General features: G+C 37.9%; 1 protein-coding gene across 6 annotated transcripts in view; it reads left to right on the top strand.

Annotated features, from left to right (window-relative positions):
* USP37 (ubiquitin specific peptidase 37) overlaps positions 1-27,185 on the top strand; it is a 99,384-nt gene that overhangs the window by 59,732 nt on the left and 12,467 nt on the right. For 5 of the 6 annotated variants that reach the window (XM_042995331.1, XM_042995328.1, XM_042995327.1 and 2 more), the window contains 7 exons: positions 911-1,028; positions 2,320-2,399; positions 4,922-5,086; positions 6,751-6,816; positions 9,475-9,616; positions 12,149-12,404; positions 24,735-24,901. In XM_042995331.1, coding sequence (XP_042851265.1) covers positions 911-1,028; positions 2,320-2,399; positions 4,922-5,086; positions 6,751-6,816; positions 9,475-9,616; positions 12,149-12,404; positions 24,735-24,901 — 994 coding nt within the window. The remainder of the gene's footprint in view (positions 1-910; positions 1,029-2,319; positions 2,400-4,921; positions 5,087-6,750; positions 6,817-9,474; positions 9,617-12,148; positions 12,405-24,734; positions 24,902-27,185) is intronic. The other variant, XM_042995333.1, reaches the window with a different exon arrangement.

Raw genomic sequence — 27,185 nt, 5'->3', positions numbered from 1 at the left:
TCTGCTCCCCCCGCAAATAAAATAAAAACATTAATATATATATATATATACACACACACACATATATATCCAATAATCAAACAGGTCTGACAGAAGTTTACCAAAAACACATAGAATTTTTATTTATTGTATTTATTTTTTTCAGTGCAAAAAGGTATTTTTGTTAAAGCACAGGGACAGGACCTGTGGGCAGAAAGAGTATCCGAACACATAGAATTTTTGAAGCATCACTGCTTGTGTAGTCAAAAGCTGGAAACAATCCAAATGTCCATCAGTAGTATTGTGGATAAATAGTGGCATGCTCAAAACAGGTGAATGTGAGCCAGCAATAAAGATGGGTTATAACCACATGCAGTAAGCATGATTGAACTTACAATCATGTTGAACAAGAGAGACTACAGAAAACGTACTGTATGGTTCCATTTAGATAAGGTTCAAAAACAGGCGAGACTCATCTGTTGTGTTGGAAGTTAGGATAATAGTTACCTTTTGGGAGAAAGGGATAGTGATTGGGAAGGAGCATGTGAGGGGGCTTCTAGGGACCTTATAATATTTTATTTCTTGATTTGAGTGGTGTTAACTGATCATTCATGAAACTGTACACCTTTGTTTCACTTTTCTATATGTTATACTTCAGTTTTTTGGTTTTTTTTTTTAACTTTTGGGGCTTTTTAAAAAAAATAAAATGTAAAAACTTAGCGTTCTAATGCAGTATTTAAACACTTGCAGTTGAGGTTCTTCCTGTGTTGATTTCATAAAGGTGAAGTCCACTGTGTTGTACATTGCTTATGCCTAGTCCTAGTCTATTGGTACCTGATGAGGGAAACAGTGTTTCTGAAGTCTAGTTGTATTTATTTTGTATTGCATAGTTAGACTTCTAAATGCTTCCATTTGTCTTTTATTCATACAGATGTGGAGAGATTATTCCCAAAAGAGAACAGTTTAATGACCTCTCCATTGACCTTCCTCGAAGGAAAAAGCCACTCCCTCCTCGTTCAATTCAAGATTCTCTTGATCTTTTCTTTAGGGTAAGTAATATCTTTTGGTATTTTCACATAACTAAATTTTATATATCATAGATAATAGTATTTGAAATTGGTTTCTTTAAGGCAGAGTTTCAACAAATATGAAGGGAAAACAAATAAGAAATATTTATAAAAAGTATTTTTAAAAGCTTGATAAACCTAGTTGTTAATTTGTTGAAGACTGTTGATTGCTTAAGTAGATTATACATTTAACTCAATAGCAGGTGTTTTAGATCACCTTACAAGCAGTTACTTGTAAACAAGTACTAACTTGAAGCATATGCTAAAATTTGGTAGTAGCGGTAAAAATTGGAGACACGGTGTAAGTTTGTATCTAAGATCTGAGGAATGAAAAAATACTCTTTGCTTTTCCTTAGGTGGTATGTACCCTATTAGAAACAAAAGGGAAAAGTCATATATATCCAAGGCTATAGATAAATATGTTTCTGTGATTTACTCTTAGAGATATTCAGCAAGTTTTGGGGGCATAATTGGACCTATTGTGTAGCTGTCCTTATAACTGATGGAAATTTGCCAGGATCACCCTTTGTCTATTTAATAGTGGTTCTTGTTTTGTTGTAGCAAATGGGCAGCGTTGTCTTCCTAAGGTTAAAAAAAAAAAAATTCTATTCTTTAAATGATGAACATTCAGCTCCACCCAAAGATAAATACTCTGCTTTTTTTGTTTTATCATTCCTTACTATTCCTGTTATTATCATAGAATTTGAAGCTTTTCCTGTGTATCTTTTACCCCCGTTTTTTAAGGATTTCTTGTTTCAGTTTTCTCTAGGTAATGATATCCACCCCAAACTTTGGTCCTTTTAGAGCAGTTGTTCTTAGTGGGCTGTCACCAGAAGATTGAGTTCCATTATAAGAAAGGGGTAGAGTTACACCTAACAGACCAGGAACTCCGCCTAACCTGAAGGTGATCTTATCTCTGCTATGGCCAAATGTTAAAATCTGGATATACTCTTGGCAGTGGTTCTTGTGCATCCATGGGGAAAAGGTTGAGAATCTGCTACTGTAGAGTCTAGTTGCTATCATAAATTGAGATGTTTCCATGGTAAAAAAGGAAATTAGGAATTCTGAAATAGGGCATGATATTATAAGATGACTGTTTTGAGGATTAGGTCTTAATTTAGTAAGGCTTGTGGCTCTAGACACAAAATTTAAACTGGTCGGAGTTGTCATTGCACTGAACTAGTAGTATGACTAGAGAAGAGTATTAGCATTGAATGGGGTAATGCTGATTCAACTTCATGCTTCTTTATTTTTCCCTCTCGTCTTTTTACAGGCAGAAGAACTTGAGTATTCCTGTGAGAAGTGTGGTGGGAAGTGTGCTCTTGTCAGGCACAAATTTAACAGGCTACCCAGGTAAAATTAATTGCTCTTCAGTTTTTCTTCTTTGAAGTATTTACAGATATTACTGAATAAGCGAGGCTCACCAGAATGGATTGGTAAAGCAAAGCGGAGATGTGAGAGGGTAGGGGGAGGGAAGTTAGAATGCTCTTCCATTATAAAGGAAGAATATTTGGAATGCTGAAGAAGGGAAGTCACTTGAGAGTCCCCAGAAGATGGCAGGAAGAGGATGTGGCTGGTGAGACTTTGGACCAGTGGTAGGGATCAGCTAGTACATTTTTAATTTGGTAATGTATAACATTCAGTTGTAATTTGTTGTTTGGTTATGTGCTAGTCTCCCTCTCTTATCCTGAGCCTTCAGTGAAAATCTGCCACAAACGTATGATAGGGTGTGCATGAACATAAAACAAGAAGAGTAATTTTCTACAAAGGATCTTGTAAGTTAGTAAGTTTCCTATGATCTAAACAGTTCTGAATTAGGAACGAAATTAACTTGTATCAGCTCTGTGTAAACATACATAAAACCAAACTAGTTAGACACAATGTGATGTGATGATAGTGCAGCTTTTAGTTCTTTCCAAGAATAGATCTCAACCACAAACAAGGTTATTATTAAGTATTTATGTGGCACTTTGCCTGCAGAGTGCATTACTTTCTTTTATTAGCTTCTCTTTTCTGTAAGCATAGGATTTCTGGAACCTAGCCCCTAGAGACTAGAGATTAGTTCTTTTACATTCCATAATCTTCTTGTTAGAAAATGAATTTCTTTTAAAGGAATGACTTTCTAAATCAGCAGTATTGTTATGTTGACCATTTTTTACTCAAGAGATTTAGTCTTTTCCTATTTGTGAGTGTTTTGAGGCAGGAGGTGGGAGGGAGCAAACCTTAAGGCAAGGGATTGATTGTTATCAGTTATCATTAACTAAGGAAAGCAGTGTATAGTTTTAAATACTCATTTGACCTGGCAAGCTGAATGTCTGTTCCCTTTTCCAGTGGCTAGCTGTTTGGTCTTTTAAGGGGAAAAAAAATACGGGAATTATTTTCCTTGGTTTTCTATTTTTTCTGGTAGGTCACTTATGTTACAGGATAATTTATTCTGAACTTTAGAAGCCTTTGTATCATAAATCCAGATTATTGGACTTGCTCTGTTTTTGTTCATTTCAGTATTAAATCCAGTCTACTTTTATTCTTTTTTTTTTTTAATTTTTTTTTAACGTTTATTTATTTTTGAGACAGAGAGAGACAGAGCATGAACGGGGGAGGAGCAGAGAGAGAGGGAGACACAGAATCGGAAGCAGGCTCCAGGCTCTGGGCCATCAGCCCAGAGCCCGACGCGGGGCTCGAACTCACAGACCGTGAGATCGTGACCTGAGCTGAAGTCGGACACTCAACCGACTGAGCCACCCAGGCGCCCCAGTCTACTTTTATTCTTGATGTGCCTGGTGTCTTTATCAAATATGTTCAGTTTTAGTCTACTTTATAGATCAGTGATTTTGACTATCATCTATCTATCTGTTTCATAGTACCTTTTTTTGGTAGGATTATATGAAACTTTAGTCCAAATATTTGACATATGACATGAGTTTTAATTTCTTCGTATCATTTGGATCCTTATGTTCTCTTAGGTTATGAATTTGAAGATTATGAGTTCTAGCATACTTTTTAAAGAGGAATGCAGTCAGTAACTTCAGTTTATAATTTTTTTTAGTTTGTGGCTTCCGTGAAAAACTATGTACGGTAAGAAAGAAAACAGATTTCCATAAATCAGACATTTTGCCTAAAATTGAGGTTTATTCCCATAAGAGTTCTGAAATTCAAATTTTTAAGTGTTCTTGTGGGCTGTGAGATATATTTAGTCCATCTAGCAGAGATTATGGTCTGTATCACAGGTGAAAAGGTTGGCACAATAGTAACTACAAAGAAGTGCTTCTACAGAGCTAAAAAGCCTTTTCAGACCCACAAGCCAGATTTGGCATGTACGTTTTGTAGAACTTTTTGCAGAGAAAAAAGTGGAGAAAACTTTTTCTCTCTTAGCTCTCTCCAGAGAAGGTGCTACACTGAAGTAAGAGTAGTTCTTGTCAGAAATCATTTTGAAAAACTTAATGTTCACCCTCAAACATAAGGGCTGTTTAACACTTTAATTAAATTACCAGTAATGGTTATATAACACCTATTTTTTTTGTAAACTACATCACATTGAAGTAAATAAGGATTTAACCCAGTACCACATTTTAAAATAAAATGCGTTTTATTTGGTGTTTTTGTTTTCTTTTTTTCTGGGAACATTATAAATATTTTACCCAAACCTCACTTATCCACCTTATGCCCATGTTTTATTTTTACTTATATAGTGGTGCCTGGCACATGGCAGATATTCAGTAAATGTTTTTTGAAGGATCTTTAGTTTAGCCAAATGTATTCTTTAAGTCAAAAGCTATGTCACATGATTAGTTACAGTGATCTCTTTTCACCTATAAGAGAGCTAGCTAGTATCTGTTAGGTGTCAGCTAGTAATGTCATCATGTCCTGTTTTTCAGGATTCTCATTCTTCATTTGAAACGATACAGCTTCAACGTCACTCTCTCACTTAACAACAAGATTGGGCAGCAAGTCTTCATTCCAAGATACCTGACCCTGTCCTCTCATTGCACTGAAAGTACAAAACCGCCTTTCACCCTTGGTTGGAGTGCACATACGGCAATGTAAGTCCTTGAGAGAGAATTTCTTTCTCTTCCCTTTTGAAGTTAAAGGGCTTTAATATCTGATCAAAACAGTGACTGAACTAGATAACATGACTCCCCGGTAAAATCAGACCAAGAAGGAGATTTTAATTTTGCTTTATTTTAGGATTTTGTGTTAAGTTACTTCCTTATGGAAGTAATTAAATAAAATGCTTAAACAAAATTTTTCCAAGCGCATTAATTGCCTTTCATAAAAAGTTACCTTTTTAGAGAGTACACTTACTCTCTTAGATTACTAGAAGATAAGCTTGATACATTTTAGGAATATAAATTGGAATTTGCATGTTCATAAAAGTCACCTGAACACTAAAAAAAAAATAAATAAAAAATAACCAATTCCTGTGTTCTTTCCCTAGAAGTTCTGTTTCAGTAGATCTGAGAAAATCAGTATTTTTAACAATGCCTTTGCTGACTGTCTGGAATATGCAAGTTTGAGAAACAGTATACTAAATGTTATGCCAGGGCCCCCCAGATTGATTGGGTCTTCATAAATGTATCGTCACCAGTGTGAGTGAAGAACTTTTGTGGCTCCTAGAAGTTTTTCCATGAGAAAAGTAGTAACCTTTACTTTTGATCTTGCTTCATCACATATGCTGGGAAAACCATAGGACTTCTCTGAATGTAGCTCTTCCTTCTGCATACTTGGATTACTTTGGAGCCATGTACTGTAGTTCTTTTTTATGCTTGAACTCTAATTTGGTAGAATCATAAAGTTGTCAAACTTTAGAGGTGAAAAAGGATCGTAGAGATTTTGTCTAAATTTTTAATGTTACAGAGAAGATCCAAGAAGATGAAGTGATTTTCTTAAGGTTATGCAGTTAGCAACTGGAAGGACCAGGTCTCTTGGCTAAAGTGGAATAGACCTTTCAGAAAGTGAATGAACGTTTGCTAACATGAATTGATGCCTTTTTATAAAATGTATTTCCCTTGGATTAGAAATGGACATATATACCACATCATAGAAGTTTATCCTAAAGGCCTCAATGGGTCTACTTACTAATAAAGACATTTTCCCAGAGTCTTAGTGTTTCTGGATTTTCTCTTACGGCCTTTCTTCAGAATTTGTTTCTGCTTCATGCAAAGTGCCCACTGCTGGTAGAACTGTTACTCTTTCTGGCCATTAGTATAGGCGGTTTATTTCACAGGCTGAAACCAGGCTGCATGACTGACTCCACAATTGAATAGCTTTAAGACTGGACACATTCTCTGACCTGTCTGTAGGGAATATACCAGGATGGTTGTGAACATTAAATGAGGTAATACACGTGAGCTCTTACTACAGTGTCTGATAGCCAGTAAGTCCTCAATAAATGAGAGCTATTATTATTTTATTGCTTAAAAGTAAAGAACTGAGACAAGATAATTTTTCCAAAGTTGTCCTCTTCATATGCATTCCCTTTGACTTCATTTCCAATGCTGTTTATTTAGATCATTGGATCAGGAAGAGCCTAGAGATGGTATCTTGTTTTCTCTTTTGGCTTCTATTGCTAGTAGAAGTATTATAGTTTTTTGCTTTTCAAAAGGATACATAAGGGACTATAGTATAGAATAATTCGTTTTGTAAGTTAAATATATATTTTAGTAATGTAATTATATACATTATATATTTTCTAATTTTCTGATAGTTCTAGACCATTGAAAGCCTCTCAAATGGTGAATTCCTGCATCACCAGCCCTTCTACACCTTCAAAGTGAGTTATATTTCTTGTGTACCCAAAATTTGTATTTTTAAGGATTTGGCTTGCCCTAATTTCTGAGATTATCCCTTCCCCTTTTCTTTGTTTCTCTTTGCATGATAACTGCTCTGTATTACTATACTTTGTAATTTTCCTGAATCTGCCTTAAACTGTAATGTAGGGTATAACAAAGTCTTTAATAGTGAAGCACATTCAGATGAGCCTCTCAAAATTTTGTTTTTAAACTTAAGTCATCTGTTAATATGTAATATTTTCATCCCACAACTGTAGAAATTAACTGATGACAAGGAATTTTAAGGATTGAAGAGATAAAATAACCCCTGTTGGTGTAAAGCACTATTCCTCAAAAATACACCTGGAAATCCCAAATTATCTTTCGCCTGTTGCTAGCCAGTCTGGGACTTCCTTGTTTTAGACACTTAACTGGCGCAGTTCTGATAGGGAGCAAGAAAACAAACACACAGTGAAATGTAGCTATTCTACAAATGTTTTATATTTTTTACTTACAATGGAAAAGTTTGTCCAAGAAGAGAAGAAAATACTTTTTTTAAATATATCTCCTCTGTGATTTAACTAGAACCACAGTTCCTGATTAGACAATTCTAAATGACTTGGTTGTCATTTATCTTTAAAATTAAACACTTTGTTGTTTAAGGGCTTTGGGGGGCTAATATAACCATAAAATGACATTTGGGAACTGCTATTTTCTTTTCCTCCTGTTAATTATTTTTCAGTGCAATTAAAACCAGATGACTAACATGACTAGAAATCTGAAATGGTACCGATATGAATACTCTTGCCCGTTCTCAAGATACAAATGAGCAATACCACTTGGCTGCTTAGAAAGTGAGCAAGTGATGCATTTACAGGATGAATATTTTTCCTTACTACAGGCAAGCTGCCTTCTGTGAATATAGTAATTATTAATGGAATGCACTCTTTATGTACCAAGTCACTATAGTTTCAAGAAAGAGATGGTTTCATTGGGCATCATTATATTTGGCATGGTCATCTGTTCTCCAGGGTCTACTGGTATGAGAATTTGAGAGCTGATCAATAAAGGATAATTAATTAGGCCCTAGAAGACCTGTCATGCCGATCAAACTTAAAAGAGGCTGAGTTATGAATAAGAATACCATTGGTTCCTCTACAATGTCCTTTGTCACATTTGACCCTGGTATTTTAGTGGCCAGGTGTCACCCTCCTTCAGCAAAGTATTTACATGCATAAACAAATTAATACATTCAGTTTTGCTTGGTGAGCATGAAATCAGAAATGAGGAATTAAGACGGCTGATTGGCTATTTCTAAGTTATGCTAAAAACCCTTTTGAACACCTAATGGGAGGCTATTCAAGTGTGTAGGCTGGAGTGCAGTGATATCCTGGGTGCTCTCAGCCACAGACTATGTTTGGGTTTATCACTGACCACTTGCCTCTTTTCTTTGATCTACATTGCTATGCGATCCTCCTGGTTTCCATTGTGGCCTCTTATTTCTTGGTGCCATCATTCTATATGTTTATTTACAATTTTTACATTTAGATGAATTGCATTTTTCCAATTTCCATTTTACTTTTTTTTTTTTTTTTTTAGTATAGTATACAAATTTACGTTAACCTTCATCAAAGAAAATTCGTGCTCTTTGACCTTTTCCACTTTTTCTTTTAGTTTATTTTCAGCTCACTTAGAAGACAATGCAGTAACACCTTACTTATCTGGTATCATTGAAGAATGATATTTTACGTAGCCAAAGCTTGCCTTTTTAAGCATCGATCTTTAAAATGCTTAGCCATTTTAGATGGTTCTGTACTCTGTAACCTTACAGAATTCTTTATATTCTTAAATAAAATAAACTGAAGGTAATTTAAATATATTTTAATGACTTAGAATCAGCATTATGAGTATCACCTATTACACTGTGTTTTAATATGATCATGCCCTCAGAGGCTTTTAATTCTTACAAAACAGTTTATATTAAATGACTTTATAGTTCTTTATTGCCCTTTTTGTGGTTATTCTCTCTCATTTCCTAGCTCTCATTTCTTGATGAACTTGCTACCTTATTTTATGCACCATTTCCTGGGAAAGAAAGGGTCCCTGTCTAAAGAGTAAAGTGCATGGGCTTTGAAACTACTGCTTTCCTGAGAAGCCTTTTTTCTTAGTTTTGAATCCCTGCGTTCTAGAAACTAGAGGTTGCCGGAAGTCTGACTTACATATAATTGGATAAGTGGAATGTTACTGTTAATTTTAGAATACATGGATCATAATTAAAAAGATCAAAAATTAGTCCTCATGCACAAAGTTGTCAAAAACATTTATTCATTGCCATGTCTGCATGCATTCAGTAGAGTACTTGCTTTATAAAAACAAAAACTACTTTGGGGTTGATCATTAAAAGAAAAAAGGCACAAAGTGATTGGTTTACGGATGATATATAATAGCGTAAGAATTGTCTAATTTTCAAAGCATGGCTGTTTTGGAGTGGGGCAAAGGTAATGCTTAAATATATCTCTTCTGTATCCTTTTTTCTCTGTAAATCATTCCATAATGGAAAAGTTTTTTGTTTTATTTTGGTATTATATGCATCAAGGAAATAACAAGGACAAGTATTTATTTATCAGACTCATATAGGTTTTTATTTTCTTAAATTACAGGAATTTCACCTTCAAATCCAAGAGTTCCTTGGCTTTATGCCTTGATTCCGACAGTGAGGATGAGCTAAAACGCTCTGTGGCCCTTAGCCAGAGACTTTGTGAAGTGTCAGGCTGTGAACAACAGCAGGAAGACTTAGAAAAAGTAAGTAATTTCTCATCAAAATACTTGGCAAATATTTGTATAGCTCTTACTGTCCAAACACGTGCCTTTATAACCAGCATCAGCAAACATAATAAATACACAGGGTAGATCATAAACTTAATGGATCTGTTGAAACACTAGTTTTAAAGAGTGTACTTTCTATAACTATAAAACCAGTCTGTTTAAAAATGGATTGGGATTTAAGTTATTCTTTTTTTTTTTTTTTTAATGTTTATTTATTTATTGAGAGAGAGAGAGCGCGCAGGGGAGGGGCAGACAGAGAGGAAGACACAGAATCCGAAGGAGGCTCCAGGCTCTGAGCTGACAGCACTGAGCCTGACACGACACTCAAACTCACAAACTGAGATCATGACCTGAGCTGAAGTCAGATGCTTAACCGACTGAGCCATCCAGATGCCCCTGGGATTTTTTTTTTATTTGAAGTATAATTGACATATTTGTTTCAAGCATACAGCATAATGATTCAATATTTGTATGTATTGCAATAATATCACCACAGTAAGTCTAGTTAACATCTGTTACCATACACAGTTACCTCCCCCCAATTTTTTTTCTTATGAGGACTTCTAAGATCTGTTTTCTTATGCAGCTTTCAAATATGCATATAATATATATATTTTTTAATGTTTATCTGTTTTTGAGACAGAGAGAGAGAGAGAGACAGAGTGTGAGTACGCAAGGGGCAGAGACTAGTGAAGACACAGATTCTGAAAGCAGGCTCCAGGCTCTGGGCTGTCAGCACAGAGCCCAACACGGGGCTCAAACTCACGAACTGTGAGATCATGACCAGAGTTGAAGTCAGACACTCAACTGACTGAGCCACCCAGGTGCCCCACAACAGGTTATTAACAATAGCCTAATTCTGTACGTTACATCCTCATGACTTATTTATTTTATAACTGGACGTTTGTACCTTTTGGCCTGCTTTACCCACTTCACACCAGCACCCGCGCGTGCATACACACACACACACACACACACACACACACACACACTCTCTCTCTCACACTCGCACACACCACCTCTGGTCCCTAGCAACCACTAGTCTGTTTCTACATCTATGAGCTTGGTGGGAAGTTTTTTGTGTTTTTCAGATTCCACGTGTAAGTGAGATCATATGGTACTTGTCTTTTTCTGACTTATTTCATTTAGTGTAATAACTTCAAGATCTATCCATGTTGTTACAAATGGCAAGATTTCATTTCTTGTTTGTGGTGGAATAGTATTCCATTGTATATGCCACATTTTTACTTATCTATTGATGGACACTTAAGTTGTTTCCAGGATTGAGACTTAAGAAATGAAAGTTGTTACAGGTTCAGAGCTACTTTCACATACTGGTCCCGAAATAATTACTCATTTTTTTTAATACTAATTTTTAATATATGGGAGACTCTAGTAAACGTTTTACATCAACAGGCCAATCAGGTCATCTAAAGGTTTAAATAATTGAGGTGCCTGGGTGGCTCAGTCGGTTAGGCGTCCGACTTCGGCTCAGGTCATGATCTCACAGTTCGTGAATTCGAGCCCCGCATTGTGCTCTGTGCTGACAGCTCGGAGCTTGGAGCCTGCTTCAGATTCTGTGTCTCCCTCTCTCTCTCTGCCCCTCCCCACTCACACTCTGTCTCCCTCTGTCTCAAAAATAAACATTAAAAAAATTTTTTTTGTTTTAATTTAAAGGTTTAAATAATGGATGTGAGAAGGTGTAACTTCATCATTTTCAATCTTGACACATAATAATAGTTAATACCTTGAAGCTTCTCTAGGAGTTTGCATCATCTCGTGTGAATGTTTGATTTTAAATCTCCCTTTTGGTTAGGTAACACTTAATTTAATAGTTATTTTTTATTGACTTGTTTCCCATCTAATTTCAAAGCTAAAGATAGTTTGTGGTTGCTCACCCTGAATGAGAAATGAAAGTCAGAATGAGAAATGAAAGCCTTTGATTTTTGCTCACATCATGATCTCATGATTCATGGGATCGAACCCCACCTTGGGCTCTGCTCTGACAGCGTGGAGCCTGATTGGGTTTCTTTCTCTCCCTCTCTCCCTCTCTCCCTCTGCCCCTCCCCTACTTGTGCATGCGCACACGCTTACACTCTCTCTCAAACGTGAAAAAAAGTTTTTAATTATAATAAGAATAAAAGTAAATATGAGGTGTAGTGAAAACATTTCTAGTGTAGTACACGTGTAACTGAAAGAAAATACACCAAAGATACCTGTAGGAATTATCCCTGAGTGATGAATTTTGAGTGAATTTGTTTTATTATTTTTAGGTATTTTCTAAATTTCTACAAAGAGCATACTTAATAAAATAAACCTGTATGCCCGTGTATTTATTTAAAAGAAAATTAGGCTTGCCAGTGAATTTATATATTGGTTATTGATTGTTAAATAACCTAAAACTTCAAAGAAAGGAAACTTTTTAGAAATAAACTTCTCACTTTAAACTCTAAGACTGCTATATTCATAGGCATTCTGGTTTCCTCTAAAAGTAACTCTCTTCTTCAGGATTCCAAATCATGCAGAATAGAGCCTGATAAGTCTGAATTGGAAAACTCTGGATTTGATGGGATGAGTGAAGAAGAGCTTCTAGCAGCCGTTTTAGAGATAAGTAAGAGAGAAGCTTCACCATCCCTGAGTCATGAAGATGATGATAAACCAACCAGCAGCCCAGATACTGGATTTGCAGAAGATGATATTCAAGAAATGCCTGAAAATCAAGACCCTGTGGAAACGGAGAAGCCCAAAACACTTGCAGAGCCTGGTAGGTTTAATGAAAAGAATCATCTGTTAAGGCACAGCGGTGTTCTGTAGCCTTATCGGGACAAGCGGCTTCTCAATAATGGGAGGTGAAATGAATCTGTGTAATAAGGCTAATAATATTTTCATGCTTCCCCCCCCCCCCCCCCAAAGCAGTTTAAAAAACGAGGAGTAAATATTTTGAGTAGTATCCAGAGGCTGCTGGTAAAGTATGCCTTATCCCTTTAAGTGTACATCAAAAGAAAAGTTAGGATTCCTTTGTGCACATAAGTAAATGTGTCATTTTTTGGCCACTTTTTTCCTCACCACTGCTCTCTCAGAAATTTGTATAATTCTTTCCTCATTTTTCTGTATTTGAATTTGTACTGAGTTTTAGTGTATAGATTGAGTTCTCCATTCTTTGGGTTCATCCCTTTATAATGATAGAAACACCACTGAACTAAGAGGTCAAGTTTTGAGCCTCTAATCTTTTTTTTTTTTTTTTTTTTTTTTTTAAGCTTATTTATTTTGAAGGAGAGCACCTATGAGCAGCAGAAGGCCGGGGCGGGGGCGGGGGGGTGGCGGTGGGGAGAGAATCCCAAGTAGGCTCAAACTCATGACCTTGAGATCGTGACCTGAGTCAGATGCTTAACCCACTGAGCCACCCAGGCACCCCTGAGCCTCTAATCTTGGCTGTACCACTGACTAGCTATGAATTTCTAAATAGGAGATTTAACCACTTTGACAGTCAGCTTTCTGATCACTGTATGGGGATACACCAGGCATGCTTTGGAAAGTTGTGATTAGAATGTTAGATCAAATATACATATATTGTAAAGGGCTATATGGATAGAAAATTATTTTGTACTAATTATTTCTATTTTGTTATTTCTCAAATCTGTCAATGATAACAACAGAGCTGAGCCTCCTTGCCTTGTACTGTGGGTATTTTAACAGTTATAGGTGTAAAAACTTTTACTGTCTCTTCCTGTAACAATCTAATATTTTTCTCCTGATATCCACATTATCTATATCTGTGTAGCTGATGTGTTTCAGTACATCAAGCCTGAAATTTTGGAGATGAAGAGAACAGTAGTATATCATAATTATTTTCTGTATTCTTTGGGGTTAAGTCTCATCAACTGAGTTTATGTGCAAGTGAAAATAAGAATTAGTATATTCTCAGTTTAAATGGAAACAAAAAGCTGATGGTTTTTGGATCTGAGTGTTCCCTTTTTTTCCCTTTCTTGATGCAAGTATCCTTAGGAAATCCCTTTCTTTTCTTAAACTCATAGTCACCACCCTTACATATTATTGGTTAATATCAGTGCTTTTACCTTTCACCAGTAATTCCTGCATTCACCTCTTCCTTCCACTTCTTTGCTCCGTCTTACATCTCCCTAAAATTAACAAAGGAAGTTATTCTTCTATACAATTAGTTCTACCTTATTATCTGTGCCAATGAGGGAGAACACTGAGTTATCAAAATCATTAATAACCACAGGTGGCTTGCAACTGTATAGGAGCTTTGGGGAGAGCAAACTTGTTAGTAAGTACTTTATATCCTTTTTGTAAAACTGTCTGTTCTCTAGCTCCTGTCTTCCCCAATTGGAGGCAAGCCTTTGTTGTGTTTCCCGTTTCTTTAATGTCATGGTTCCATTCACCTTCTTACTATAACCGAAACCCAAAGACCTTGCTTTTCCTGCAAACTTTTTTTTTTTTTTTTAATTTCTAGAAAATATAGACCAAGGACAGAAGTAGAGAGATGAGTATAATGAATCTTCACCCTTGTACCCATTATCAACAGTAATTATCAAAAAGTCAATCTTGTTTCATCTATACCCTATCTTCCTTCTCTACCCCATCCCCTAGATTATTTTTCTTAATGTTTATTTTGAGAGAGAGAGCGTGAGCAGAGGGAGAGAGAATCCCAGGCAGGCTCTGCGCTGTTTGCATGGAGCCTGACATGGGGCTCAGTTTCACAAACCGTGAGATCATGATCTCAGCTGAAATCAAGAGTCAGACGCTCAACCGACTGAGACACCCAGGCACCCCTAGATCTACAAGATATTAGATCATTTCATCAGTAAAGATTTCAATGTCTCTAAAAGAGCTCCTTTTTAAGAAAACATATCCTCAATCCCATTATCATACTTTTAAAAATTAGCAGTATGAAATATGATCATATTCTCCATAAGTTTTTTGCTTTAAAAATGTTCAAATCTAGGGGCGCCTGGGTGGCACAGTCGGTTAAGCGTCCGACTTCAGCCAGGTCACGATCTCGCGCTCCGTGAGTTCGAGCCCCGCGTCAGGCTCTGGGCTGATGGCTCGGAGCCTGGAGCCTGTTTCCGATTCTGTGTCTCCCTCTCTCTCTGCGCCTCCCCCGTTCATGCTCTGTCTCTCTCTCTCTGTCCCAAAAATAAATTAAAAACGTTGAAAAAAAAAAAAGAAAAAAAATGTTCAAATCTAGAGAGAAATTGAATAGATACATTATTTAACATTTTGTCACATTTGCTTTCTTCCCTCACAGTGTGTGTGTGTGTGTGTGTGTGTGTGTGTGTGTGTGTGTGTGTGTCTATCTGTTTGTGTGTCATTGTGTCATTGTGTGTGTCTGTGTGTGTATGGTTGTGCAGCAGTTACCCAAAATTAGTACCTTAAAACAGCAATAACATTATCTCTCATAACTCTTGGATTGACTGGTCTTAGCTAGTAGCTCCTCTGCTTCCTGTGATGTTGGCTGGGGTTTGACTAGGTTGTAACATCCTAGATGGCTCATCTAGGCACCTTGGTGATGTTGGTTAGAAGAGTCTGCTGGGATGGCTAGATATCCTCTCCATTCTTTTTTCCCCTCCCCCTCTTCATCTTTTCATCTCTTCATGTAATCTCAGGGCGTCTCCTTCTCCTTGTGTTCTCTCTAGCAAGATAGCTAAGCTTCTTACATTACAGTTCAGGGCTCCCAAAAGCACAGAAGGGGAAGAAGCTACCAGGTCTCCTTTATTTAAGCTTAAAATCAGCACAGAATCAATTCCACCACATTTTGTTGCTTAAAGCACTCCCATGTTCACTGTGGGGGTGCCTACACCAGAGTAAAGAATACTGGTAGTAAGAGTACTGCGTAGTTCATTGGAGGCCATCTTTGCAGACTACATACATGTATGTATGCACTTTTTTTTCTTTCTTCCTTTTTGGTTTTTTTTTTTTAAGTTTTTTGTTTTTTATTTTTGAGAGAGAGAGTACGAATCCCACGCAGGCTCTGCACTGTCATCACAGAGCCTAATGTGAGGCTCAAACCCACAACCATGAAATCATGACCTGAGCCGAAATCATGACCTGAGCCAAAACCAAGAGCTGGACGTTCAGCTGAGCCACCAAGATGCCCTGTGCACTTTTCCTTTTTAAAGCAACTGTTTGGAATTGCAGGTATCATGATTCTTCACCCTAAAACACTTCAGCCTCAGTCTCCTAAATATATGGAAATTATTTTACGTAACAGTTATCTCACTTAGCAATATTAACGCTGTGTCCATATATAATTCCAGTGTAGAGGCCACACACGTTTCTCCAGTTGTTCTCCAAAATATTTTTTATACTTTATTCCCCACCTAGAACCCAGAGTTTACCCACTGCATTTGATTGTTAGGTGTCTTTAGTATGTATTCACGGCCAGTTTTTTCTTTGAAAGGCTCCCGTTGTGGATTGCCCTACTGTTCTTTAAGCATAAGTCGTTTTTTCCCATACCATAAAACTTCAGACCTTGGAGATGGGATGAGTTTTTTTCTTGTTACTCACTGCCATCACCAGACCTCTGCCTCTTTTTATTCTACAAAAATCCCAGCTTCTCGAAGTGTAAGACATTAAACTTTGCCACCTATCTATCTCTTCCTATAGCTGTCTTTTACCTTTCAGGTTCTCTCATCAACATCGTAGAGCCCTCAGCATCTTCATAAATGATCCTTTCAAAATCCTGGTTTCTCAGTTCCTGATCTTAATTCCAAAGATCTTTTTTCCTACCCCATCTTGATCACTGACAGTAGTCCTGTTTTAGACCAGTGGTTCTCAGAGTATTTTCACAGATCATCAGTATCACGTGGGAAATTGCTGGAAATGCCATTAATGGCCCCACCCCAGACTTACTGAATAAGAAACTCTGGATGTAGGAGTTGGCATTCTGTGTTTTGACTCCCAAGTCATTCTGATGCATGCTAATGTTTGAGAAACCCTTCCCTTGACTTTGTCGTCATCAGTAACTGTGCCACCTTTGAAATCTTGATTTCAGATACCTTCTCTCCGTCCAGCTTAACCTAGTGTCCTGTTCTGTTGTCAGTGATGACTTGATCTCATTACGGTTTCCAGTCATGGGCACCTGGGTGGCTCAGTTGGTTAAGTGTCTTGATTTCGGTTCAGGTTATGATTTCACAGTTCATGGGGTCAAGTCCCGCCTTGGGCTCTGCACTGCAGTGCAGACCTGCTTGGGATTCTCTCCCTCCCTCTCTGTCTCTCCACGCCTCCCCGCTCAGGCTTGTTCTCTCTCTCAAAAATAAATAAACTTAAAAAAAAAAAAAGAAAGAAAGAAAATAGATGTAATCAGATGAACATTCTGCCTTCACTTTTGTTATGGAGGAAATATCCCTGCTCTTTAAGGCCAGTCCCTCCATTCATACTCAGAATTTCATCCACTTGTTTCTTGACCTTCTGTCTTGAAATTATACCTTCTCTTCTGCATCAAGTCTTCCCTCTCTTGTAAATTACTCTCGTGTGCCTTAATCTCTAAAATGATTAAAAACCCATCTTTTTTTTTTTTAATGTTTATTTTTGAGAGAGAGAGGGAGGGAGGAAGGGAGAGGGGGAGGGGCAAAGAGAGGAAAACAGAGTATCTAAAGTGAGCTCTGTGCTGACAGCAGAGAGCTGAGAACCTCATGTGGGACTCAAACTCATGAACCACTCACAAACCTCGAGATCATGACCTGAGCCGAAGGCGATGCTTAACCGACTGAGCCATCCAAGTGCCCCTAAAAATCCATTTTTATTTTTATTTTTTAAAAATTTACATCCAAATTAGTTAGCATATAGTGCAACAATGATTTCAGGAGTAGATTCCTTAGTGCCCCTTCCCCATTTAGTCCATTCCCCTCCCACAACCCCTACAGTAACCCTCAATTTGTTCTCCATATTTATGAGTCTCTTATGTTTTGTCCCCCTCCCTGTTTTTATATTATTTTTGTTTCCCTTCCCTTATGTTCATCTGTTTTGTCTCTTAATGACCTCATATGAGTGAAGTCATATGATATTTGTCTTTCTCTGACTAATTTCATTTAGCATAATACCCTCCAGTTCCATCCACGTAGTTGCAAATGGCAAGATTTCATTCTTTTTGATTGCCGAGTAATACTCCATTGTATATATATACCACATCTTCTTTTTCCATTCATCCATTGATGAGCATTTGGGCTCTTTCCATACTTTGACTGTTTTTGATAGTGCTGCTATAAACATTGGGGTGCATGTGTCCCTTCGAAACAGCACACCTGTATCCCTTGGATAAATACCTAGTAGTGCAATTGCTGGGTCATAGGGTGATTTTATTTTTAGTTTTCTGAGGAACCTCCATACTGTTTTCCAGAGTGGCTGCACCAGCTTGCATTCCCACCAACAATGCAAAAGAGATCCTCTTTCTCCACATCCTCGCCAACATCTGTTGTTGCCTGAGTTGTTAATGTTAGCCATTCTGACAGGTGTAAGGTAGTATCTCATTGTGGTTTTGATTTGTATTTCCCTGATGATAAGTGAAGTTGAGCATTTTTTCATGTGTCGGTTGGCCATCTGGATGTCTTCTTTGGAGAAGTGTCTATTCCTGTTTTTTGCTCATTTCTTCACTGTATTATTATTTGTTTCTTGGGTGTTGACTTTGATAAGTTCTTTATAGATTTTGGATACTAACCCTTTATCTGATAATGTCGTTTGCAAATACCTTCTCCCATTCTGTCGGTTGCCTTTAGTTTTGCCGATTGTTTCCTTTGCTGTGCAGAAGCTTTTTAGTTTGTTGAGGTCCCAGTAGTTAGTTTTTGCTTTTGTTTCCCTTGCCTCCGAAGATGCATTGAGTAAGAACTTGCTGCGGCCAAGATCAAAGAGGTTTTTGCCTGCTTTCTCCTCATGGATTTTGATGGCTTCCTGTCTTACGTTGAGGTCTTTCATCCATTTTGAGTTTATTTTTGTGTATGGTGTAAGAAAGTGGTCCAGGTTCATTCTTCTGCATGTTGCTGTCCAGTTTTCCCAGCACCACTTGCTGAAGAGACTGTCTTTATTCCACTGGATATTCTTTCCTGCTTTGTCAAAGATTAGTTGGCCATACGTTTGTGGGTCCATTTCTGGGTTCTCTGTTCTGTTCCATTGATCTGAGTGTCTGTTCTTGTGCCAGTAACATACTTTCTTGATGATTACAGCTTTGTAGTATAGCTTGAAGTCCAGGATTGTGATGCCTGCTGCTTTGGTTTTCTTTTTCAAGATTGCTTGGTCTTTTCTGGTTCCACACAAGTTTTAGGATTACTTGTTCTAGCTCTGTGAAGAATGCTGGTGTTATTTTGATAGGGATTGCATTGAATATGTAGATTGCTTTGGGTAGTATCGATGTTTTAGCAATATTTGTTCTTCCTATCCAGGAGCATGGAATCTTTTTCCATTTTTTTTGTGTCTTCTTCAATTTCTTCCAGAAGTTTTCTATAGTTTTAAGTGTGTAAATTTTTCACCTCTTTGGTTAGATTCATTCCTAAGTATTTTATGGCTTTTGGTGCAATTGTAAATGGGATCAATTCCTTGATTTCTCTTTTTGTTGCTTCATTGTTGGTGTATAGGAATGCAACCGATTTCTGTGTGTTGATTTTATATCCTGCAACTTTGCTTAATTCATGAATCAGTTCGAGCAGTTTTTTGGTGGCATCTTTAGGGTCTTCCATATAGAGTATCATGTCTTCTGCGAAGAGTGAAAATTTGACCTCCTCCTGGCCGATTTGGATGCCTTTTATTTCGTTGTGTCGTCTGATTGCAGAGACTAAGACTTCTAATACTATGTTGAATAACAGGGGCAAGAGTGGACATCCCTGTCTTGTTCCTGACCTTAGGGGGAAAGCTCTCAGTTTTTCCCCATTGAGGATGATATTAGCATTGGGTTGTTCATATATGGCTTTTATGATCTCGAGGTATGCTCCTTCTATCCCTATTTTCTTGAGAGTTTTTATCAAGAAAGGATGCTGTATTTTGTCAAATGCTTTCTCTGCAGCTATTGAGAGGATCATATGGTTCTTGTCCTTTCTTTTATTGATGTGATGAATCATGTTAATTGTTTTGCAGATACTGAACCAGCCCTGCATCCCAGGTATAAATCCCACTTGGTCGTGGTGAATAATTTTTTGAATGTATTGTTGGATCCGGTTGGCTAATATCTTGTTGAGGATTTTTGCATCCATGTTCATCAGGGAAATTTGTCTATAGTTCTCCTTTTTAGTGGGGTCTCTGTCTGGTTTTGGAATCAAGGTAATGCTGGCTTCATAGAAAGAGTTTGGAAGTTTTCCTTCCATTTTTATTTTTTGGAACAGCTTCAAGAGAATAGGTGTTAACTCTTCCTTAAGTGTTTGTAGAATTCCCCTGGAAAGCCATCTGGCCCTGGACTCTTGTTTTTTGGGAGACTTTTGATTACGAATTCGATTTCCTTACTGGTTATGGGGTAAAAATCCATTTTTAAAAAACTCTCTTGTTACCATACATTCCCCTACTGCTACTGCTCTCTTTCTTTGCTCCACTCACAACAGAATTCTCTGAAAGTGTTTTATTCATTCTCTCTACTTTCTTACCACCACCCATTCTCTCACCAGCTCTCTGCAAGTGGGCTTTCTTCCCCATCACTCCCCTGAAATGGTTTATCAAGTTTACATTAGCAGTATTTCACATAATTCACCACTCCTTCCTTAACATTCAAAACTTTTATACATTTTTTTTTTCTCTGAGCTTCCATGACACCATGCTTGTCAGGGAGTTTTCTTCCTACTAAACCAAGTCACTTTAGTTTCCCTCCCCTCATCAGAACTCTGATTGTCGGAGTATTCCCAGAATACCATCCTTAGCTGTCTTTTTGCTACTGAAGCTCTCTCCCTGAGTGATCTCATATTTTACCACAGCCTCACAGACCGATGAACTACCAAATTCATACCTCTAGCTTGGATCTCTCAGCTGAGCTTTAAATTTTGGTATTGAGATGCCTACGTAAAATGTCCACTTGGCAGGGCGCCTGGGTGGCTAGCTCAGTTAGTTAAGCACCCAGCTCTTGATTTGGGCTCAGGTCATGATCTCATGGTTTATGGGATTGAGCCCTACCTTGGGCTCTGCCCTGGTAGGGTGGAACCTGCTTGGGATGCTCTCTCCTTCCCTCTCTCTGCCCCTCCCCCCCTCCCTTGCATCTCAAAATAAATAAGTAAACATTTAAAACTTATTATGATTTGCCATTACACTTCATGCAAGCTTCTTTTTTCTTTCTTTCTTTCTTTTTTTTCTTTTTGAATGTTTATTTTTGAGAGAGAGAGAGAGAGAGCACAAGCTGGGGAGGGGCACAGAGAGAGGGAGACAGAGGATCCAAAGCAGGCTGTGTTAACAGCAGGGAGCTGGATATAGGTCTCGAACTCACGAACCATGAAATCATGACCTGAGCCAAAGTCAGACACTTAACTGACTGAGCCAACCAGGCACCCCCATCCACGCTTCTTACTATGGCCTGTCTCCACTCTCCCCCTCTTTCACTCCACTTAGCTATACTGGCTTTGTCTCTCTTTGTTCCTACAAATATGCTAAGTTCATTCTCGTCTCAGAGTCTTTGCACTTAAGCTACTTGAGGACAAGGGCCATCTTGCTTTAATTGTTGCTGTAGTCCCACCTTCCACAACAATTCCTGGTGCATAGTAGATTCTCAGTAATTATTTGGGGCCCAGCACATTGTCTCATGAATCAACTGAGGAGGGGCAAGAAGACTGCCAAGTAAGGTTTCACTGTCTCCGGACACCAGCCAGAGGGAAGAGTATGTGCAGAGGTTGAGATGTGAGAGAGGCCATGGCAAGTTAGTAGGCAACAAAAAAGTTCAGAATGATCTGCATGACTGGAGCATAGTGTTGAGGAAGAAAAGCAAAAGAGAAAAAGCTATGCATCTCTAGTTTTTACATGGCCTAAACCCATTTTTAGAAGTTTGGACTTTTATTTCAGAACCATTAGAAAGTTATTGAATAGTTATAAGCAAACAAGTGTTTGATAAAAATTTATATTTGAAAAAGATCATTCTCAAAGCACCTGGGTGGCTCAATTGGTTAAGCATCCACCTTTGACTCAGGTCATGATCTAATGGTTCATGAGTTTGAGCACCATATCAGACTCTGCACTGGGATTCCCTCTCTCCCACTCTCTCTGCCCTCCCCCACTTGCATATGCATGTGACCGCGCGCGCGCGCGCTCTCTCTCTCTCTCTCTCTCTCTCTCTCTCTGTCGCTCTCACTCGCTCTCACTCCCTCTCAAAATAAATAAATAAACTTTTTAAAAAATTTTAAAAAGGGTGCCTGGGTGGCTCAGTTGGTTAAGTGTCCTGGTCATGATCTCGCAGTTCATGGGTTCGAGCCCCATGTCAGGCTCTGTTCCTGTCCCACTCAGTTTCTCTCTCTCTCTCAAAAATAAATAAACATTAAAAATTTAAAAAAAAAAAAAAAAGTTTAAAAAAATAAAAAGACCATTCTGGCTGCACTATAGCACATTTATGAGAGAAGAAATTCAAAGTAATCCTGTGAGACCTGTTAAGAAGTTACTTCAGTTGTCTAGGTCAAAAACTAATGATGCCTTAGGCCAAGGTTTTGGCATTTGAAGGAAAAGTCGATGGATTGAAGAGATAGTTAGGAAATAATGACTTACCTGATATGAGGGATAAGTAAAAAATGACACCAGCTTTCTGTCTTTAAAAAAGGCACATAAGGTGCAGGGGTGGCTCAGTCGGTTAAGCTTCTGACTTCGGCTCAGGTCACAATCTCAGTTTGTGAGTTTGAGCCCCACATTGGGCTCTTTGCTCTCAGTGTAGAGCCTGCTTCAGATCCTCATCTCCCTCTCTCTCTGCCCCTCCCCCACTCACTCTCAAAAAATAAAAATAAACCTTAAAAAAAAAAAACTGTGTATAGTGATCCCTTTCACTGAAACATAGACTATAGGAAAGGAGCAGGTTTCATTTGGTGTAGGGGAAGAAGCAGAAGATATGTGTTCAGTGTAAAAATGTTAAATTCTGACATGTGGCTTTCCTTCTATCCATTGATCAAGTTCCTTACAAGAGTGTTATTATTCCGTGGTCATATTTGTTCCCATAGATCTTAAGTAATGTTTGTATCCATCTGATAATCTTGTCCTGATAACAAATCTATCTTGATTTTAGCATCTCAAAGTAATGCTTTGGTTTTCTATCACGTGGATTAATTGGTAGTATGATTTTAGGATTTGTGGGGCACATCAGTACCTGGAATGCAGAAAATTATTGGTTAAGAAAAATTACCTTTTTTTAATGAGTATATTTTGGTAATAAAAGTAATAATATTTATCTTAGGTCTAAAATAGCAGCCTCAACTCCCAAATCTTTCTTCCACTTAAAATGTTCAACATCAGCTAATTTTGAATGTCTCAGTTCCACATTTCCAGCAGTAATCAGATTGGTTGACTCAAATATCCATTCCTGGTCCAATAAGCTAAGGCCAGAGGGACAGGCAGGGTCAGAGAGACTTCAGAGCTCCCCCTTCCAGCTTGTGGAAATGACTTTCTCCAAGAATAGAGGAAAGGAAGAAGTTATATCTTTTAATGTTTGTTTATTTTTGAGAGAGAGAGAGAGAGAGAGAGAGAGAGAGAGAGAGAGACAGAATGTGAGCGAGGAAGGGGCAGAGAGAATCCGAAGCAGGCTCCAGACTCTGAGCTGTCAGCACAGAGCCTGACACAGGACTCAAACTCACAGACCACGAGATTGTGACCTAGCTGAAGTCGGACACTTAACTGACTGAGCCACCCAGGCGCCCCAGAAATTACATCTTTTATATAATTTTTTAATTGGGATCATATTGCTTTTGCACTTAATATATTCGAAGAGTTTTTCTCTTTTAATGAGTATTCAGAGTTTTAATGGTAAGTATTCAGTCAACAATTTGATACAATTAAAAAATGATGACAACTTACTGATTTAGAGTCTAAAGTCAAGATGTTGTAAACCTTAGATTAATTGGTAGTGCTGTGGAAAATCTATCGTTTAAGTGGTTAAGATACAGTATTAGGGCAGATAAAGAGCATATGCTAATTTTAACACAATCTATATAAAATGAATCTGTAAAGGTAATTCTTGTTTGCCAGTTAAATTCTTTTTATGAGACTTTCCCTAACTTGTTAAGATGGTAATATTTGCTTTTGTAGTGTTTGAGAAAAAGAAAGCATTGAACTCTGTCTACCCACTCTTACCTATATTAAAAATCATAATGAGATGTTTTTGTTCTCACAGTTCAAATAACCAGAACGAAATCATGACCATACTGTTTATCCCAGCTAGCTGTGGTCTAGAGATTGAGAAGGAACAGAAAGAAATGAAAGATTTTTTCTTCTTATCTCCTTGTGTGGATGTTTTAAACATATATAGTCATATACTTGTGCAGTACATGAAGTGTTTACGTATTTCATGTAGCTCTTTTGATTTAGGATATGTACAAGGTTTATTTGATTATTAATGAAAACACACACTCATTTGACCTAATTTAATAATGAGAAAAAATCTCAATGTTAGCTTAATCATTCTAGCCTAATTCTTCATTTAGTCTAAACAATGCTTTATTCCTAATACTTGGCTATGTGACATTGTGACCGGCTATGAATATGGCTGTTCATTTTTCTCCATCCTCAGCCATAGTGCTTCCTGATTGGTTACGTTTCAGAACATTGCTGTAGATCAGTGGTTCTCAACCAAGGACAGTTTTGGCCCCCCAGGGGACATTGACAATGTCTGTCATTTTTGGTGGTCACATCTGGGGAAGGGGGTTGCTATTGACATCTAGTAGGTAGAGACCAAGGATGTTGCTGAACATTCTGCAGTGCATAGGACAGCCCCCTCAAACAACAAAAAATTATCCCACCCAGAATGTCAGTAGTGCTGAGATTGAGAAACCATGATCTAAATGTAGCAAGATGAAATTGTGTGTCCCAAGCAAGTCATATATGAGGTTCGGGTCAGTTACTCTCTGAACAGTAGGTGTCACTCTAGTCCAGAGATTTCAGTTTATTAGAGAGGATTTCCCAGTTACGTCTTGTTCTGCTTCCTCAGATCCTGCCAGTTTTACTGAGATAACTAAAGACTGTGATGAGAATAAAGAAAATAAAACTCCAGAAGGATCTCAAGGAGAGGTTGATTGGCTCCAGCAGTATGATATGGAACGTGAAAGGGAAGAGCAAGAACTTCAGCAGGCATTGGCTCAGAGCCTTCAGGAACAAGTAAGAGATACTTCTATTGCTGTTTTCTCCTTACCTGTCTTCCCCAATAACAACAACTAACATGCATTAAGCACTTACTGTGTGCCAAGCATTGTTCCAGGTGATTTACATACACTAAGGCATTGGTCCAGCAAAACACACAAACTTGTTTGGAACTTTGCCTTGGTTCTGAAACAGAAACAGTGATAGTTTTTCTTTTTTTGAAATTCCAAATGCAACAAAATGTATTGTTGATTACTTCCCATTAGTGTAATTCGTTGCATGCTAAGGCAGGATGGGTTATTACACATCATCCCCTGTCCAACTTTATTTTACAAGCTTTAGAAATAGCCAGCATACCACCATGATTTTTTAATATTTTAAGGCATTGTTCTGGTCACTTTCTCACAATATGAATTCTTTCCTGTGAATTATTTGAGCATAAAATTCTCAGGGCTATTATCTGAATAATATCTGAAATTTCAGCTTTCAGTCATAGACTGGAAAAGATGACCATTTATCCGCTCTTTTCTTATATAGTAATCTAATCTTAAATTTCTAGTTCTTCATACTTATATTTGCCAAAGCTGTTGCTTTTGCCTGAGGTATTGCAGTTGCCGAAGGTATCTTGACTAAAAGGTGATGTTTTCATGGTTGTGTGATCCTATGCAATCCACGTCATGTTAGTAATAAAAATTTACCAAAACTCCCTAGAATGAGCACACCATTTTAGTGTTTACAAATAATCAGATTAATAAATCTAATTTGTCTGGGGGCACCTGGCTGGTCAGTCAGTAAAGCATGTGACTCTTGATCTCCGGGTTGTAAGTTCACGCCCCTCATAGGGTGTAGTGATTACTTAAAAATAAAATCTTAAAATCTGATTTCTCTAGAACAGTGGGGTTCATTCTTAACTGCACATTACTATCATCTGGGGAGCTTTAAAAAATACTGATACTTGCATTGTTCTTCCCCTCAGGAATTCTGATATAATGGATCCTGGGGTATGGTCTGGGCATCTAGATATCTTTCCTTTTCTCTCTCTCCCTCCCTCCCTCTCTCTCCCTCCCTCCCTCTCCCTCCCCCTCTCCCCCTCCCTCCCCCTCTCCCCCTCCCTCCCCCTCTCCCCCTCCTCCCTCCCCCTCTCCCCCTCCTCCCTCTCTCTCCCCCTCCTCCCTCTCTCTCCCCCTTCCCCCTTCTCTCAGCCTCCCTTCTCTCCTTCCTTCCTCCTTGCTTCCTCCCTCCTCCTTACTTCTTCCTCCATTTTTTAAAACCTCCCAGTGATTCTGGTGTTCAGTCAAGGCTGAGAACTGCTGCTTTAAAATGCTTTCAGAACCAGCTGTTCTGTATCCTTTTATTTGTGAGAAGTATCTCCCTAGCTGCCTCATCATCAAGATGTATTTATGTCAGCTATTTTGCAAATAATGGATAGTAATCATTTGTTTTAGAAAACTTATTTTTCATCTAAAAGACCAAGGTCTGATTTCTTAACAATAGTTCCTTATAGTGCAGAGAAAGAAAAAATTCAGCATACCTCTTTTTCATGCACAAAGGACATATATCCTCTTTCTTGTCAGCTACCCAGTTAAAACTATCTTAAGAACCTATCTTCACATCTGAGAATAGAATATGAGGTCTCTTCAGTTTGGTATACCTGCATCATTCTATTAATAGCTAAAAGTATCTTTTACCATCTGGGTTTCAGCACAGACTTTATATGCTGGATGAGTTTAAGTAATCATATTTCCTCTTAGAGAATATCTGTTTCTTTCCTGAATACAGTATTATTGCTCCCAGGACTGTAATGCAGAATAGCTCATTCTAAGCTTCTTATATACTTTAGTAACTAAAAACAAGTCTAGACTTGGGAAAAGTATAAAACGGTTCTGCTTAAATTACATCTTTTCTTCATTTATGCATGAAGTTTATAAATTTCTCTGCAGATGAGAGGGAAAAATTTTTTAGGGTCAACATTTCCCTATTTTTATAATTAGTCATCAGGTTGACATTTTCACAGGTTCTTGTCTTTCTAAGAGAACCTCAGATGTATTAGAAAAGTAACAGCAGCATTCATTTAGTATTCACCAAGTATCTGTTACGTGTGTCGGGGTTTTTTTTAAGCAAGAAAAAAATAGAAAAAAGAATAAAATAGGAATGTTTGAATAATGATCTTGTGGAAATTGTTTCTGTTGCTGTCATAGACTTAGGGACAGCAATACACTAGCTCACCGTCAGCTCAGGCGTGCCCACCTCTTCCCAGCTGTGCACTCAGTATCACGTTGGTAGCTTAAACTTTGCCACAGTG

This window comes from Panthera tigris, chromosome C1, assembly GCF_018350195.1.
Source record: "Panthera tigris isolate Pti1 chromosome C1, P.tigris_Pti1_mat1.1, whole genome shotgun sequence".
Classification (NCBI taxonomy): domain Eukaryota; kingdom Metazoa; phylum Chordata; class Mammalia; order Carnivora; family Felidae; genus Panthera; species Panthera tigris.
The sequence above is the reverse complement of the archived record's forward strand: the minus strand, read 5'-3'. Positions and strand labels throughout refer to the sequence as shown.